Source organism: Talpa europaea (assembly GCF_964194135.1).
Source record: "Talpa europaea genome assembly, chromosome: 1".
Classification (NCBI taxonomy): domain Eukaryota; kingdom Metazoa; phylum Chordata; class Mammalia; order Eulipotyphla; family Talpidae; genus Talpa; species Talpa europaea.
The window spans coordinates 46,195,680-46,214,626 of record NC_140073.1 but is presented as its reverse complement, the minus strand read 5'-3'; the positions used below and the strand labels follow the sequence as shown (position 1 = coordinate 46,214,626).

Genomic DNA, 18,947 nt, shown 5'->3' with positions numbered 1-18,947 from the left:
GGGTTCGATTCCCAGCCAGCCAGGGAGATACCCACATAGCCCGGCAGACCGCTCCTGTCTCGCCTGCCACTCCCCTCAGCAGTGCTTTTGGTCTGTCTGCCTGTTCTGCTCCCCACTCTGTCTCTGGTGAATCCTCTCACCCTCCTGCACCTCTGGCCTGTACTCTAGCTATTGTATAAATAAAAATAAAAATCTTTAAAAAAAAAACCTACACATGATACATAAGAAAGTATGTGTAAAAAAAGAAAGTATCTTTGTGACCTTCAGTAAGGCAAAGATTTCTTAGCTATGACACAAAAAAGCACAAACAATAAAAGAAGGAATTGATTAACTGAATTTCAACAAACTGAAAAACTATCTGTTCAAAATACATTGGTTAAAAAGATCAAAAGGTAAGACACAGACTGGAGGAAAATGTTTGCAAAATACAAATTGAAAAAGAACTGGTATCCAAAAACAGACGATGAACTTTTCATAATTCAACAATAAGACAAACCAATATTAAAAATGGAACAGACATGCCATCAAAGAAAATATGTTCTGAAGAAGTTAAAATAACAGAAAATTGATCAGTGGTTGCCAGGGATTTGAGAGAATAGAGGAGACTGACCACACACGGGCACAAGGGAATTTTCTGGGTTAATGGAACTTTGGGTTGTTTTTTTTTTTTTTTTCATTTTCTTAAATTGTTGTTCATTTTTGTACAATATTTGATTTCCCCCCTCAGGTGAAGTCCCCCAATTCTCCCACCCACACAGCACCTGTGAACCATCACCATAGTCCCTATGTTCTTTCCTCCCCTGTTTTGACCCCACTTCACCCCCCCCAGAATGCCTCAGATCTATGGTCTGCCTGCAAGTTGGTCTCCCCACTGCCACCCATTGTTCAGATTCCCTATATTCCACCTACAAGTGAAATTATTTTTGTGGCAACTACATACCTAAAAAGGGTGAATTTTGCTAAATGTAAATTATGTCTCAAAATCTCATTTAATAACAATAAGAAAAAAGAAAGCATGCTACCCACACCAAAAACACGTACAAAAGCATCCTTCATACCTTTCCTCAACTTTAATGGAGAGACGGTTGCAGAGGTTGTGAACATACTGGGCATAACTCTCTGCCAAGGCCATATCATATGCAGTCAGGTGAACATTTAAAACCCCATATTCATAATCGGTCCCCAAATTAATGGGTCTCACTTCCACTTTTCCCCTCTTCTTCTTGGGCTAAATAGAAAGCGAACAGAGAAATAAATCAAAGTATTATACAATAAATTCTAATAGTACCATTTTGTCAATAAACAGAAATCAGTCTTTCAAATAAATTTGTTCACCATTTTTCTCCCAGGTTACCCAACTACAAACTGACATTCTCCTGGGAAGGAATGGACAATTTCCCTTGCCAGTTTAGGCTTTAACATCTGCCAATGAAAGGAGAGGGAATATTGTTGGCATTAATTTAACATGAATACGTTTTATTTATTTATTTTTTTAAAGATTTATTTATACAAGAGCTGGGGTATAGGCCAGAGGTGCGGGAGGGTGAGAGGATTCACCAAAGACAGAGTGGGGAGCAGAACAGGCAGAGGGACCGAAGACACTGCTGAGAGGAGCAGTGGGCAAGACAGGAGAGGTCTGCCACGCCATGTGGGTATCTCCCTGGCCGGCTGGGAATGGAACTGCAGGCGCTGCAGCGGCTACGGACAGCTTCACAGTGCTGTGCTCAACCCACTGAGCCACTGGGGAGGCCCAACACATGTTTTAAATTGATGAGGTTATATACATCACAGAATCTTAATCTAGAACCCACAGTAAATTTCAAGGGATCTTTCAACCCCAAACCCACAAGTAAAAATTTACATGTGTACACAATTTTCTGAGGAATGAGTCCTTAGAATCTTAAAGGAATCAATTGCAAAGAAGTTCAGCATTAGTTTTCTTCCAACCCTCCTAACATTTATTTACATTCTGCAATTCTTTATACTGTCTTCCTTTTAAGAACTGAATAGTAGAAAAATTATTTTAATCTTTCCCTTTCATATAAAGGGCATATCAATCTGTGTAAGCTGCTGTGTAAGCTGACAGCATTCAAAGATTCCTTCTTCTCCACACCCTCTCTAATACATGTAGTTTCTTCCTTTTTTTTTCAGATTTTTAAAAAATTTATTTATTTTTGCATTGAACTGGGGGTGCAGGCCAGAAGTGCAGGGGGGAGAGGATTCACCAGAGACAGAGTGGGGAGAGCAGGCAGATCTACTGAAATACACTGCTAAGGGGATCAGCAAGCAAAACAGGAGAGGTCTGCTGTGCCATGTGGGTTAGCTCCCTGGCCAGGATCAAACTCAGGCCACAGGGGTGATAGATTTAACCCCTAGGTCACGAGGGAGGCCCCAACACTTTTAGTTTCTTATCTTTTTTTTTTTTTTAAACATTTATTCATTTATTTATACAAGCACTGGGCACAGTCGGAAGCGCGGGAGGGTGAGAGAATTCACCAGAGCCAGAGCGGGCAACAGAACAGGCAGACTGATGATACACTGCTGAGGGGAGCAGCAGGCGGCAGGAGAGATCTGCGCACCATGTGGGACCCTTGCCCTAAGGCCGGGGATCGAGCCGGCGCTGCAGAGGCTGCAGGCAGCCTCGCAACCCAGCGCCCAACCGCTGTGCCACCAGGGAGGCCCTTCTTATCTTTTTTGATAAGGGTTATCCTCATAGATCTTAGGTAGTATTTCATTATGGTTTTGGTTCACATATTCCTGATAGTGACAACGAGCATTTTTTCATGTGCCTGTTGGCCATCTGTATGTCTTCCACACAGAAGTATCTACTTAGCTGTTCTGTCCACTTTTTGATTGGGTTATTCAATTTTTTTGTTGAGTTGTATGAGTTCTTTGTAGAGTTTGGATATTAGCTTCTTGTCAGATGTATGATATGCAAATATCTTCTTCAGTTCAGTAGCGTATCTTTTTGCATTGATAGTTTCTTTGTGCAGAAGCTTTTAAAAATAGGATGGGGCCTCCCCGGTGGCGCAGCGGTTGAGCGTTGGGTTGCGAAGCTGCCCGCGGCCTCTGCGGCGCCGGTTCGATCCCCGGCTGCTCCCCTACCACCGGAGGAGGGTCCCACATGGCGTGCAGACCTCTCCTGCCGCCCGCTGCTCCCCTCAGCAGTGTACTTCGGTCCTTCTGCCTGCTCTGCTCCCCGCTCTGGCTCTGGTGAGTTCTCTCACCCTCCTGCGCTTCTGACTGTACCCAGTGCATGTATAAACAAAACAAACAAATAAATAAATAAAAATAAAAAAAAAAAAAAAAAAAAACATGCCTCTATAAAAAAAAAAAAAAAAAAAAAAAAAAAAATAGGATGTAGTCCTATTTTTTGACTTTTATTTCCCTTGCTGTTGTAAAGACACTCCTGAAGTCAGTGTGTTGTAGTGTTTCTACCTATGTTTTCTTCCAGGTATTTATGGTTTCAGGTCTTACATCTATGTCTCTGATCTATTTTGAATTCATTTTTGTTTATGATGTGAGATAGTAGTTTAGTTTTGTTCTTTTGCATGTGGCTGACCAATTTTCCCAACACTTCTTGTTGAAGAGACTTCTTTATCCAGGGTATGTTCTTGGTTCATTTGTAATATATTAACTATTCATATAAATGTGGGTTTGTTTCTGGGCTTTCAATTCTATTTCATGTGTCTATATGCCTATTTTTACTTGAATACCATACTGTTTGGATAACTATTGCATTGTAGTATAGTTTGAAGTCAGGGAGTATAATACCTCCTTTCTTCTTGTCAGAATTGCTTTGGCTATTCAGGATCTTTCATGGTTCTACACAAATTTCAGTAATTTTTGCTCTATTTCTTAAAGAATTCTATTAGAACTTTGATAGAGATTGCATTGAATCTGTATATTGTTTTGGGTAAGATAGCCATATTAACTGTTAGTTCTTCCAATACATGAACATTGAAAATCTTTCCATTTCTTTGTGTCTTATTTCTTTTATAGTTTTTGTTGGATAGGATATTCACCTCCTTTGCTAATTTGTAGGTACTTAATTTTTTTAACATTTATTTATTTACGCATACAAGAACTGGGGTATAGGCCAGAGGAGGGGTGCTGAGAGGATTCACCAGAGACAGAGTGGGGAACAGAACAGGCAGATTGACTGAAATACACTGCTGAGGGGAGCAGCGGGCAAGTCAGGAAAGGTGTGCTGCACCATGTGGGTAGCTCCCTGGCTGGGGATCGAACTTGTGCTACAGTGGCTGCTGATAGCTTCAGGTTGCAACTTAACCCTTTGAGCCACCAGGGAGGCCCCTTAATTTTTTTTTATGCAATTGTAAATGGGATTGTTTTCTTTTATTTATTGTCTAGTTTTTTCTTTGCATATAGGAACACTTTTGTATATTAATTTTGTTGCCTGCCACTTTACGCACTAATTTATTGATTCTAATATTTTTTGGTGGATCCTTTAGGATTTTCTGTGTATATTATGTCACCTATAAATAGTGATATTTTTATTTCTTTTCCAATTTGGATTCCTTTTATTTTTGAAGTTCTTATTTTTAATGTAGTCCAATGTAGTCCAATCTACTCATTCTTTCTTTTATGGCTTCTTTTATGATTCTGTTAAAGAAATCTTTGTAAGCCTTAAGATCATCATGATATTCTCATATGTTATCCTATCATGGTTTAATTATTTCAATATTTGCATTAGATCTTCAGTCCATTTTAGGTGATTATTTTTGTACAGTGTGAAATAGAAGTCCACAGTCTTTTATTTTTTCTTCACATGGTCATTCAATCCAATTGACCCAGCATCCCTACATGGCATTGTCACCTTTGTTATATATTAAATGCCCATAGAGATGATTCTCTATGTTTCCGTACTCTTTATTCTGTTCCCTTGGGCTACTTGTCTATTCTTAAGTCAATAGCACACTGTCTTATTATTAGAGATTTATAATAAGATTTGCTACTTGGTAAAAAGTTGGGATTTATTTTTAGAAAATGGGAGAGGGCAAACTTATCTCCATTTACCTGTATTAAGTCACCCCTGTCTAACAGCCAATAGCCTGTGGCTGCCACAGCAGTTATTTCTGGCAGAGCATCTGGAATGCTTCCCTCACATTGCTGCTATCCAAGTCAACCTAAGAAGGCAGGGACCCAATTCAGAGAAGTAGAGAGAGGACCAAGGATTGCTCCTTTCACAAGGTCACTACTATTTATCTCACAGCAATGTTCCAGGAAATGAAAACAATAGTGCATATAGAGTCCCCCTGGTGATGCAAGAGGTTAAACACCGCACTATGAAGCAATATGCAGCCTCTGCAGCACAAATTTGATCCCTGGCTGGCCAGGGAGCTACCCACATGGCGCAGCAGACCTCTTCTGACTCACCCATTGTTCCCCTCAGCAGTGTTTCAGTCAGTCTGCCTGTTCTGTTCCCCAGTCTTTCTCTGGTGAATCTTCTTCTCCCCCCCATCTCTGGCTTGTACCCCAGCTCTTGTATGCATAAATAAATAAATCTTTAAAAAGAATAGTGCATATAAAAAGTGAATGATACAATCTGTGGCACATAGACAATCAATGTTAATGTTCATTACTATTTTCATTTTTGTATTTCCCATATCAAGTACAGGTCCTGACAGAAAGAAAACATTCAATGAATCATTATCTTAGGATTTTAGAATGGGAAGGCATTTAGAGATGACTTTGTCCCAGTTCTTTATCTTTGCATGGGAATACTGTGAAGCTCAAAGAGATTAAATATGTCCTCCAAAGTCACAGAGCTAGACAGTACAGATCCTAGGAATTAAAATTTAGATCTTTTAACACCCAATACAGGGATTTTTCACCATAATCTCTGTATTACTAAAGTTCCTAACACTGGGGGCCATTTCAGGGTCATTCAGCTTTTAGAAATTAAACATCAAGGTACAGTGACTTCTCTCTTCTTCAGAGCCTACCACACCCATGACCAAATGCAGCAATCCACACTTCTCATCATGACAGCCCTGCAGTGAGCTGTGAAGAAGGCTAAAGTCAGAATGCAATAGGGAAAGGCTGAAACTTTTCAGTGAAGGTAGGAACTTCTCTGCAGCCTCCAGGAATCTTTTCTTAACCGAGTGTAACATAAGGGCTCTTTGAAAAGTGTTGCTCTAAGACAACAAAAAAAGAAAGCTGATTCAGAATCCCTCTTGGCATCTCACTTGCTTTTCCATGTCAGCCTAGATCTGTCTGGAGTGATCCGTACCATCAGGAGCTGACTGTGATATTGTATTTCAGTTCTGAGCCAGGGTACAGCATAGCTAGCAAGAGCAAAATATCAGATAGCAGTTCCTATAGTTTTACCTGCTCAATCTTTCTTACATCCATTCCTTCCTTTTTATTCCTACTTTTTGAGTTCAGATCTCATAACTGCCATGGGGAACTATTAAAGAAGTCTGAGCAAGGAGCCAGGCAGGGAAGAAAGGGAGGCTAGGAGAAAGGTGGTAGGGAAGATGACTACTGTCCACCATCAAACTCTGGCACTCTTGACTGACCTGGACTCACTATGGCAGGGCCCAAGATGGCTATTCTTAGGTCTCTGTAGGACTGCACTATGTTCCCCAACATGGCCATAGGATAAATTACTACACTTTTTTAATACAAAATGTTCACATTATCACCTCTATTTTACAGACTGGGGTTTTCTCAAGGTAAGTTACTTGCATAAGGTTATTGAGAAACTTTGCAATAGAAAAAGAAAAACTCTTTCCTTTGTAAAAGAAAAGAGCAGATTGGGCCTCCCTGGTGGCGCAAGGGGTTAAACATCACATTATGAAGCAATCTTCAGCCTCTGCAGCAATGAGTTCGACCCCTGGCCAGCCAGGGAGCAACCCACATGGTGCAGCAGACCTCTCCTGTCTCGCCCGCTGCTCCCCTCAGCAGTGTGTTTCAGTCAGTCAGCCTGTTCTGTTCCCCTCTCTCTCTATGGTGAATCCTTTCACCTCTGCATCTCTGGCCTGTGCCCCAGCTCTTGTATGCATAAATAAATAAATCTTAAAAAAAAAAAAAGAGCAGATGGAGAAAGGAATCAGATTAGAATAACAGGTTACAAATCCCAAAGGAATTTCAAAGATACTTTCATCTTTGCCTCCTTTTCTCTATAACTTCATACAAGGAGAATTTGAGACCCAGAAAGGAGGAGTAACTTGTTGAAGGTTACAAAAATATGACAAAGATAACCACTTTTTGTCTAGCCATGGCTGGACACTGGGTCTGTAATTCCAGCTCTAGGCTCACTCCTCTAGTTCCTGCAAAAGTATACAGGTATAGGGGCCTACACTGCTGGTGTAGGTGGTTGAGCACAGCGCTGTGAAGCTGTCCGCAGCCTCTGCAGTGCAGGTTCGATCCCAGCCAGCCGGCGAGATACCCACATGGTGCAGCAGACCTCTCCTGTCTCGCCTGCTGCTCCTTTCAGCAGTGTATTTCAGTCTACCTTTTCTGCTCCCCGCTCTGTCTCTGGTGAATCCTCTTACCCTCCCGCACATCTGGCCTGTACCCCGGTTCTTGTATGCATGAATAAATAAATCTTTAAAAAAAAAAAGTATACAGGTATACAGGTAGTATACAGATAGCATTATCCAGGTGGGAAGTTGGGAGGGAATTCTATCATTCTAATCTTCAGAGGAAAAGGTCACTATGCCTGGGGCATATTCAGTTTCAAGAAATTCTGGTGATGGAAATAAAATTTATTGTTTTAAAAAAATTTTACTGGAAATAAAATTTACATCTGAGGACTTGGATGATCTGGTGATGGTACAATGAACAGTCAATAATAAGATGTGCATAAAGATCAAGTGATTATGTTGGTAACTCAAAATGGCAAGCACAAGAGACATATGCTAGACAAAAGGCCTGGCCCTGACTGGAATGGCAAGAGGCATATATAGCCTGTTGCTGCATGAAGAGCACTAGACTTAGAAGGAAGTCAAAGAAAATCTAGAGTCAAATCTTCACTTTTTGCTTAGTAACTAAGCAAAATGAGTGACCTCTCTAGGCATCAATTCCTTCATATGTAACACCTACGATTATTGTAAAGCTCAAAATAGTGAGTTTACATGAACTGGAAATAGCGTAGACTTTAGATAGGTTCTGACCATCCTCAGTTCAAAAATACTGGCTCTGGAAATTACTAGTGACTTGGTTAAGTGATTTATTCTGGTCTTAGATTCCTCAAAGAGAATCTTTAATAACCATGGATTAGACAAAATTGTAATTCTATAGTTATATTACTATGTCCTTTACTGCCCCAGTGTTTCCAGTTAACCTAACCACTGGGTGCTCGTAGAGGACTGTGAGCACTTTACATACTTAGTGCCAGGGTGCAGGTTCATAAATTTTTTTTTTTAAAGATATGTATGTATGTATGTATGTATGTATGTATGTATGTATTCAAGCACTGGGTACAGTCAGAAGCGCGAGAGGGTGAGAGAATTCAGAGTGCTCCCCAGAGCCAGAGTGGGGAGCAGAGCAGGCAGAAGGACCAAAGTACACTGCTGAGGGGAGCAGTGGGCGGCAGGAGAGGTCTGCGTGCCATGTGGGACCCTCCTCCGGTGGCTGGGGAGCAGCTGGGGATCAAACTGGCGCTGCAGAAGCTACGGGCAGCTTCGCAACCCATTGCTCAACCGCTGTGCCACCGGGGAGGCCCTCATAACTGTTTTTTGAGCTGAATTCTGTAACACCTGCACTGACCCTTTCAGGGATAACTGCTTCTTCATCTTTGTTCTCTTGATATTTAATTCATTCCTCTAGTAAAGCATTTAGCACATGTATTTAGTAACATTTTCAAGCACTATCTTTCCCAGCACATTGTACACTCACACTCTGTAGGAAGAGACTACCTGTGCTCAGCATGCCTGGCACATAGATGCTAGGCTGATAGTTTTTCTTTTCTTTTCTTTTTTTTTTAGAGGCGTGTTTTATTTATTTATTTATTTTGTTTGTTTGTTTATACATGCACTGGGTACAGTCAGAAGCGCGGGAGGGTGACAGAATTCACCAGAGCCAGAGCGGGGAGCAGAGCAGGCAGAAGGACCGAAGTACACTGCTGAGAGGAGCAGCGGGCAACAGGAGAGGTCTGCGCGCCATGTGGGGACCCTCCTCCGGTGGCCGGGGAGCAGCCGGAGATTGAACCGGCGCCGCAGAGGCCGCAGGCAGCTTCGCAACCCAGCGCTCAACTGCTGCGCCATCGGGGAGGCCCTGATAGTTTTTCTTTTCAATGAGTATAAGAGGTAGTCATGAGAGAATACATGGATGTTACTTTAAAACAATTCTCTCTAAGCCAGTCTTAATAATCCATTTCTAGCCTTACCACAACTACATTGGCAAAAGCAATCTTTCTATTCCTAGGAAGCTAGGACTGTCACCATAAAGTAATTCTGATATGCTGTTTTTTTCTGGGAATGATGCCACAATTTCCTCACAGACTTGTGGTTGAGAGAACTACTCTATCTATGGGTGCTACAACAAAATAAATAGGTGTCAGAACTGATAGACACCTCCTCTATGTCAACAGTAAAAACAGCAGGATGTTTCCAAGAGAAAGGTTATCATGATTCATGGCAGTCCTTCTATAAATAGGAAGTAAATTGTTTGAGTTAGAAATATATACCTTACTTTCTTGCCCCAGAGCCTGGAAAACATAACATTTAACAATTATGAACTGATAGCAATTTATATTGTCTCCATTTCACTCTCCCACATCTTCCTCTAGGCAATTCTCTGATTCTTGGGCTGCTATTACCTCAAGATTGGAGGCTGGGCAACAGCTGAGGGTAAATAAGTGGTCTTGGGAGATATCACCTAGCACTATACAAGTGCGAAGCACTAAATTATTTTTATTTCTACAATAAAAATCACTCCAAACAATCCTAAGTCTTTTAAAGTTAACAGAATAATGCAGGACCTTGAGGGAATCATGAGATCTATGCATTAAGACACAGTGTTAGCTACAGAGATATGCTGTGAAATGTGATCACTCACTGCCACAGTCAAGCTGGATCTCATAGGATGAGGGGGGAAAAAAAGAAAGGTATCATGTCACACAGGGGAAAGAGCATGTGCAAAGGCACAGAGGCATGAGTGTATGTGGTGAGGAAATATACCTGCACAGGGTGCAGAGGGCAATCACTGAGAGGGAATCAGGGTCTGTGCTATAAGAGATCTGGGATCCCATGGTTTGCTCTCACCCCCCATGCTGCCACTCAAGAGGAAGCTTCCTTTGTCTCTCTCCTCTCACCAATTTCTCAGGGAAGCATGAAGCACAAAATCATAAGCATGGAGGGATGGGAACCAACCTAGAGTTATAAACCAGGATATGTAAGAAAGAGATAAAGGAAACCAAAAGATGATAAAGGGAGAAACCAGAATTAATAAGGGAAGTTGAGCTGAGGCATATACCCTTTTTCTTTCCAAGGCTCAGAAGTCATAAGACTGAATGTGGAGTCCTTGGAAGAAGAAATGAAGAAATTACACAAGCAGAAATTGTGCAAGGGCTTGGGACTTTATGCATAGAATTAAGTCTTGTTTCAGGGATGTGGGACTCAAGAGAATAGACACCCCACCCTGAGAGGGGGAAAAAATGGGAATCTGGCTACTTATTGATTTTTCTAGGTTTTAGGCTTAGGGAGAGGTAGGGGGCCAGAAGATGCCTTCGAGTGTATCCAGTCCAGCTCCCAGAGAAGCAAAACAGACAGGAACTTGGCACAGAATCTCTGTAAGCTTTCAGTTTCCTGCAGTACTGCATAGAAAGGGAGGCACCCACAGCAATCTCCACCACTACTCAGCACTAATGTGTCAGCCACCCCGGGACAATGAATCACATCAGAGAAAAGTCTACAGCTCTAACCAAGGCAGCATTACTCTCTTCAAGTAACCAAGCTCATCTGCAGCCAATTGTTGGCAGATAGTGGGTTACGTATTTACAAAAGCTCAGAAAAACTCCAATAACTACATTTCAGTTGAGCTCAATCAACTGAATCAACTGCGCTTTACTTGATGCCAAGTCCTCTGTTGAGCACTGAGGATACACAAAAAAATGAGACATGGCTTCTATCCTGAGGGAGCTCACAATCTAGAGGTGAAGAGAGTCATCAAAACAGACAGTTAAGAAAGAGCAGTAAGTCTTAGGCGAGTGGAAACACAAGGAACTCTAGCAGCTCATGATAGGACAAGTAACCCAGTACAAGGAATTCAGGAAGGTTTCTCAGAAGGGGAGATGCATTTTTTTTCTTTCAACATCCTGCTTCCTCACTGGGATTTAAAGGGTGAGGATGTATTAGTCAAGTGAAGAAGGAGAAAAGGTCTTCCTAGTGGAGAGAATAGCACTTGAGAGACCTTGAATAACAGTACGATGATGTGGATAAAAAGCAAGCGGCCCAATGCAGTTAAAGTACAGTATCCATAGATGGGAGAAGTTAGAAAGATAGAGACAGCTGGCATTAAACATGGCATTAAGTTTCTTTTTTAAAAAGATTTATTTATTTATGCATACAAGAGCTGGGGCATAGGCCAAAGGTGTGGTGGATGTGGGGTGTGTGTGTGTGAGAGGATTCACCAAAGACAGAGTGGGGAGCAGAACAGGCAGATCTACTGAAATACACTGCTGAGGGGAGCAGCAGGTGAGACAGGAGAGGTCTGCTGTGCTATGTGGGTTGGCTCCCTGATCGGGGATTGAACTTGTGCCACTGTGGCTGCAGATAGAGTCATAGTGCCAAGACTTAACCCCCTGCGCCACCTGGGAGGCCCAGCATTAAGCTGCTTTTTATATCAGCTAAGGAGCAGGTCACAGCAGAATATATGCAGGCAATTGTCTTTGAGGGAGGATCCCAATAAATTTTTTTTTTAAAGATTTATTTATTTATGCATACAAGAGCTGGATACAGGCTAGAGATGCGGGGGGTGAGAGGATCCACAGAGACAGAGTGGAGAAGAGAACAGGCAGATTGACTGAAATACACTGTTGAGGGGAGCAGCGGGCGAGACAGGAGAGGTCTGCTTCGCCATGTGGGTTTCGCTCTGGCCAGCCGGGGATCAAATTCGTGCTGCAGAGGCTGCGGATTGCTTCACAGTGCGGTGCTTAAACCCTTGCGCCATGAGGGAGGCCCCTGGATCCCAAGAAATTTAAAAAAAAAAAAAAAAGTACACACCCAAACAAAACTAATTTTATTTTCTGCTAATTTATGTGAGACTTTTAGAAGGGGGATGTCCCAAAATAAAACAATTCCAACAACGTACTCTGAAGGGTCACAACTCAGAAAGGGTGTAAATCACTCCTGAATTTTTAATAGCACTTTGTATCTTCCTTTTAGCACTTGTCACTTTCTGCCTGGCACCATAATTATCTGTATCTCATCACTAATGGTAAACCAGCTTCCTCTGAGCATGAACCAGGTTGTATTCATTCATTCTGTAAAATGTTATTGCTACCCAGTCTGAACAGGCAAGGCACCCCTAATAGTGCCTAACACATAATAGATGTTTGATAAATATTTCATAACAGCATGGCTGAATGATTCTCAAAAATATTCTAATCCAGAGTTTCTCAACCTTTGTTAAGAGTTTGATAAAAGCAAAGCACTCTCTTCCCAGAAAAATACACACAGAAAAAACATTTTACATATACTATCAGGACGCACCAGGCCCAGAGGGGGAAGATTAATTTACCCAAAGCCATGAAGCTATTAAGTGACAGAACCAAGCCCAGAACACAAACTTCCTGGCTTCCAATTCAGTACTCTTCCCACTGTAAAGTAACTGCTTTAATCCAGCTGTTTCCTGCTGGGGGGCTGCCTGCCCCATATAAGCCTCAGACATGGCCATATTCATGAAACCCTTGATATAAGGATGATGCTCAGGAAAAAATGGCAAGTGGAGTGACTTCTGCTGCCCAAACAGGTCTGGACTTCTAACAAGGGGAAAGCAGCAATGGGGTGTACATGGTCATGTGGGAGTATTAAAATAAGCCAAAGACCCAAAAGTAATGCTGAAATCTTCCAAAGTAGATAGTAAAATCTTCCTCCTAACAGTACCATTATTTATTTATTTATTTATTTATGCATATAAGAAGTGGAGTGTAGGCCAGAGGTGCAGGGTTGGGGAGTGGTAAGATGATTCACCAGAGACAGAATGGGGAGCTTCACAGGCAGATCTATGAAAATATACTGCTGAAATATACTGAAGTATACTGCGTCATGTGGGTTAGCTCCCTGGCAGGGGATTGAACTCATGCTGCAGTGGCTGCCAATAGCTTGATAGTGCTGAGACTTAGCACCTTGCACCACCAGGGAGGCCCCTAGCTAATAGTGCGTTTATGGGAAGTGATAGAGTTGTGACTCCAAGCCAGACCTTCTGACTTTCAAGGCAGTGATGTATCCACATCACCACAAAATCCTCTGCATATGCATTGAAATCTAACCACCACACACGCACTCCTGAAACTGGGTCAGAGAAAGAGGTGCTTAGAACCAACTCCAAGTTACCTGTGATAACAAATCCAAGGAACACATATACATTTTAAATCTGCAAATACTATAAAAATCAGTACTGGCTGAAAATGTCAATCCACCTCTACTTGCCACAGACCATTCATTTAACTAAAGTGAATGTATCATTTCCACTGTGAGAGCCATATCTAACAAGAAGATGCTTTTATAAAGTACTTCAAGTAATAAACCAAAACATTTGCTAAATACCGTGATAACCTGGCCTAGGGAAAAGGTTGGGAGCTGGTAGAAACAATTCCAATCTGGATTATATCCCAACTAACCAGAGAGGAATGAGATGTGACCTCCACCCTTTCTAGCTCTACTATTATCCAGTCTACACATATCTGATCTCTGCATCTTTGCAAAAGCTGCACACCATCCTTTTCTAAAGGACTCCTGCCTCTTTACCTCTTGTTCCTTAATTAGGTGCTTGTATCTTCCAATGCCATGAGTGGGTTTTGACCTATATTGCCGACTGGTACTCAGTAGAATCCCACCTAAAAGAGAAAAATGAAAAAAACCTGTTTCAAAGCTCTCCACAGACAGACAGGTCATACGTAAGGAAACAAATTCTCCATTGCAAAACTGGTAATATCTGGAGTAGCAGAACTCTTGTGGTTTAAAGAGCCAGAGAGATTTTTTGATCCTAGGCTGACTTAGTTTACCCCCTTTTACTTTCCTTTTGGCCCCTGGACTTTATCCCAACCCCTCTACTTATCTTTCTTTGAGAAATTTTCTCCTGCTAGAGCCCATGGTGGTACAGCCATGACAGACAAATCTTTCTAACACAAATCTAATCATGTCCTTTTTCATTCATTCAACCATTTATTTACTGCACACAATTTTTTTAAGTACTTACTATATGCCAAGCACTATACCAGGTACTACAGAGACACCAATGAATGGGACAGGGAAGGTCTTTGCCACATTTCAAAATGTTTTGGTAGTGACCTACTCCTTAGGTAAGCATTTAAGAACCTTGATTTTAAATCTATTTCCAGCTACTTCATCTTCTGGTCCTCCCACTCCTCCAGGCCATTACACCTTGCTCCTCAGTCACAGAGCTACACTAGTCGTTGTATATAAGCCATGCTGTTTTCATGCCTGGGTGCCTTGCCAGGCTGTCTGTCCTGGTAAGACTACACCTCTCTTCCAGGCAAAATCCTACAAGCCTGTAGGGCCAATTCAAATGTCACGGTCTCCGTGAAACTCTTTTGCTGCCCTAAATAAAGATAATTAAGTTTACTTCATAGTTATAGTTCTCCCATGCCTCCATTCTAAGTAAAACATTGTGTGTAAATAAAAACAGAAAACTCAGATGCCAAGCACCAGTTTTAAACACACAGAAACTCAATCGCCCATCAGTGGTTTCAAAGAGCAGAACCAAAACTGCTCTTCAAGATGATGACACATCTTAGGTAAAAGTGCTGCAAATGCTTGCTCTGTCTTTGATCTACTGGAATTACTTGGCAAAAAGGCATTTTCAAATACAGTTTGGGGGCAATTCCTATAATTAAAGCAGCTGGTTAATTACCACACTGGTTTAAAGCACTGTTAAATTAACCATTTTCCCCTTAAATGAGAGGTTTGGATGAAATTACCAAGGGTTAAACAGCTTAATAGGCAATTTCAATTATGAAGTTTACAAGTTTGAAAGCCTCTGATTTCCAATAAGTTCAACTGGATTTTTCCCCCTGTGTCATTAAGCTGGGTTTCCTGCTGTCACATTAACATTGCAGCTTCAGAAGAGAAAATACAACTCCTTTTCACTAAAGAAGACACAAAACTCCAGGATCTCAAAAGGAGACCTTGAAAATCTTCTAATTAGCAGAATTATAGGATGTTTCATGCGTTGATTTCTCCCACACGGGACACCCTTCTTCTCCTTCATAGATGGCACAGTCAACAGTCCTTCAATGTCCTTGTTTACTAAACTGGGAACTAATACCATCAGTCCAGGACAGAAGAAAAACAACTTCATTTTAATTATTTCTCCTTCAGAACCGGAACTAGCATTTTTAGCAGGGCTATGCAGGAATTTTTAGCAGGGCCCCAGCCAAGAATCTAATTATAAGATATTCTCTCCATTCAATAGACTGTAAGTCCCTGAAGGGCAGATATTCTCAGCACCTGGTTAGTAGTATGTTCTCAGTAAGTGTATATTTAAGAAGGAAAAGAAAAAGATCCTTAGGATAGTGTACCAAGACAATCTGAAATGATTTGGCCCTGGCAGTTACCTACTTTTTTCAAAATTTCTTTTCAAACTTTGTTCTTATTACACTGAATTACTTGGACTTGAATGTACCAAGTTTCTCCGACTCTATCATTTTTCTCAGCTATAATAACAAGATTCAGCATTCCCTTCATTTAAAACCTTTAGGTTTTCATACACAAGATACATACTATGTACTTATTTATTTATTTACTTATTTCTACCTTTCCATGTATGTTTAAACCGTAAGAAAAACACAGCCATTACAATCAGGTCCTTCCTTGGAAAGAGCAACTGGGAATGTACCCTGAGCTCACACAGAGTACGACTGGTAGAGTGAGGAATGGCGCACCACTCCCAAATCTTCTTTTTTGAACATCTGTATAATCCAAATTTGAAATTTCTGATTTTAAAGATACCTGAAAGAACTCATGAAAAATGCCTTTCAAGTAGAACTATCTTGGTGTGCTGATGCTGTAAATTATCCTGTGCCTTGCAGCCTTCTAGGCACTGGGATTCCCTGAACACAAATGAAAAATGGACAAAGAAAAGGACAAATGGCCAGTAAATGCATGAAAAATGCCTAACTAACTAGAAATAAAAAACATGCAAATTGGGCCTCCCTGGTGGTGCAAGGGGTTAAGTCTCAGCACTATGACGCTTTGGACAAACAGAGCAGCACGAGTTTGATCCCCGGCCAGGAAGCTAACCCACATGGCGCAGCAGACCTCTCCTCTCACCAGCTGCTCCCCTCAGCAGTGTATTTCACTAGATCTGCCTGTTCTGCTCCTCACTGTCCCCGGTGAATCCTCTCACCCCACCTCTCCCAGCCCTCCCCGCACTTCTGGCCTATGCCTCAGTTCTTGTATGCAGAAATAAATAAAGTTTACCAAAAAAAAAAAAAAATCACAAAAACAATAGCATTTTAAAATGTATAATATTAGCAAATATTTAAAAATAATACACTAATTACCAATAAGCATGTAAAAAGGGCTTCTCAAAAACCAAATAAGTATGAAATGGTATAATTCTTCTCAAGAGCAATTTGGTAATATGCATCAAAAGCTTTAAAAATGTGTATTTCCTGGGCCTCCCTGGTGGCACAGCGGTTGAGCGCTGGGTTGCGAAGCTGCCCGCAGCCTCAGCGGCACCGGTTCAATCCCCGGCTGCTCCCCGGCCACCGGAGGAGGGTCCCACATGGTGCGCAGACCTCTCCTGCCACCCGCTGCTCCCCTCAGCAGTGTACTTCGGCCCTTCTGCCTGCTCTGCTCCCTGCTCTGGCTCTGGTGAATTCTCTCACCCTCCCGCGCTTCTGACTGTACCCAGTGCATGTATAAACAAAACAAACAAACAAATAAATAAATAAATAAACATGCCTCTATAAAAAAAAAAAAATATCTTTAAAAAAAAAAAAATGTGTATTTCCTTTGACCCACCAGTTTGACATTTACAAATATATCCTAAGTAAATAATCAGACAAGGGCACAAATAATAGTGTACAGGGATGTTTATTATAGTATTGTTTATATCCAAAATCTCAGAGACATCTTAAGTTTCTCCAACAGAAAACTGAGTAAATTATGTTATTTATTATCCACACCATTCTTTTCTTTTGGGTATGGGGATGCTCAACTTTTTTCTCATATAAATTAATAGTAACTATTATCCCCAGACCCAAAAAATAACCTACCAAATCATACAAAATAGCAAGTTCTTCTTTTGGATAGCGGGAAAACCTGTATTGTTCTTTAACAGAATGAAGAGAATGTACTTATTTCTAGAAATGCATGCTGAAGTATTCAGAAGTGAAATCGCATTAGATCTCATAAAGAAAGTTAACATGACAAGATGTCAACAACAGTTCAATCTAAGGGGTTGGTATAGAAGTGTTCATTGTATTATTCATGGAGGAAAAAAATCTTTCTTGCAATACTGTAAGCTCCTAAATGGCAAGGACTTAATTTTGTACCCTTCAGTACTTAATACACCGCCTAATACAATAAATGTTTGTTTAATAAATAAAAAGAAAACCATTATTTGACATGTTGAGCTTTGGGGCTGGTAGAAATGGTGATCTCTAAGCATTGCCACCATCTTCTAGAATAATGAACAAATGTAAAATTTCTTATACACTACCTAGCACATTTTAGGCATTCGATAAATTTTAGTTCCCTTCCTTACTTCCATTCCTTTGCCCCTGATACTCCAGTCAAAAGCTGGATGTCATGAAAATCCAATAACTGCTTTGAAATTTGTCACATGATAGACAAAGCCAAGAAATCAAGTAGCTGGGTTGAGAGAGAGACTGATATTCATTGAGTTAACCAGATTGAGTGACATTCATTTTGTTTTTTTTTTTAAAGATTTATTATTTATGCATACAAGAGCTGGGGTACAGGCCAGAGGTGTGGGGGATGAAAGGACTCACCACAGACAGAGTGGGGAGCAGAACAGGCAGACTGACTGAAATACACTGCTGAGGGGAGCAGTGGGTGAGTCTGGAGTGGTCTGCTGTGCCACGTGGGTAGGTCCCTGGCCGGGGATCGGACTCATGCTGCAGTGTCTGTGGGTAGCTTCATAGGTTATATCTTAACCCCTTGTACCACCAGGGAGGCCTGAGTGACATTCACTTTGGATAAAATACTGTAAGAAAAGCCTAAGCCTACTACATGACAGCAATGGAAGACAGGTCTAAAATAGTGGCAGTAGTGAATAATAATAGGAATAATAGTAATAGCAAACTTTTTTTTTAAAGATTTCTTTTTATTTATTTATGTATACAAGAGCTGGGGTATAGGCCAGAAGTGTGGGGTATGAGAGGATTCAACAGAGACAGTGTGGAGCAGAACAGGTGGATCTACTGAAATACACTGCTGAGGGGAGCAGCAGGCAAGACAGGAAAGGTCTGCTGCGCCATGTGGGTTAGCACACTGGCCAGGGATCAAACTCATGCTGCAGTGGCTGGCGATAGCTTGATAGCGCTCAGACTTTAACCCCTGCACTACCAGGGAGGCCCCCAATAGCAAACCTCTTTGAGCATATTATGTAATATATTTCATTAATCTTCAAATAACTCACTGTAATTTGTACTATAACTATCCCAATTTTTTAAGTACGGAAACTAAGTTATAGAGAGGTAGCCAAAGGTCACAGAAAAATATGCTCATGCTCTGAATTACTACTTCATGTTCTCACCCACTGTCCTA

The 18,947-nt window shown here is 41.3% G+C and overlaps 1 protein-coding gene across 1 annotated transcript in view; it reads right to left on the bottom strand.

Annotated features, from left to right (window-relative positions):
* The window catches only part of MRPL48 (mitochondrial ribosomal protein L48), a gene marked incomplete at both ends in the record, with an annotated part of 43,849 nt that overhangs the window by 11,816 nt on the left and 13,086 nt on the right, over positions 1-18,947 (bottom strand). The window contains 2 exons of the mRNA XM_084239753.1: positions 1,059-1,228; positions 13,938-14,026. Coding sequence (XP_084095879.1) covers positions 1,059-1,228; positions 13,938-14,026 — 259 coding nt within the window. The remainder of the gene's footprint in view (positions 1-1,058; positions 1,229-13,937; positions 14,027-18,947) is intronic.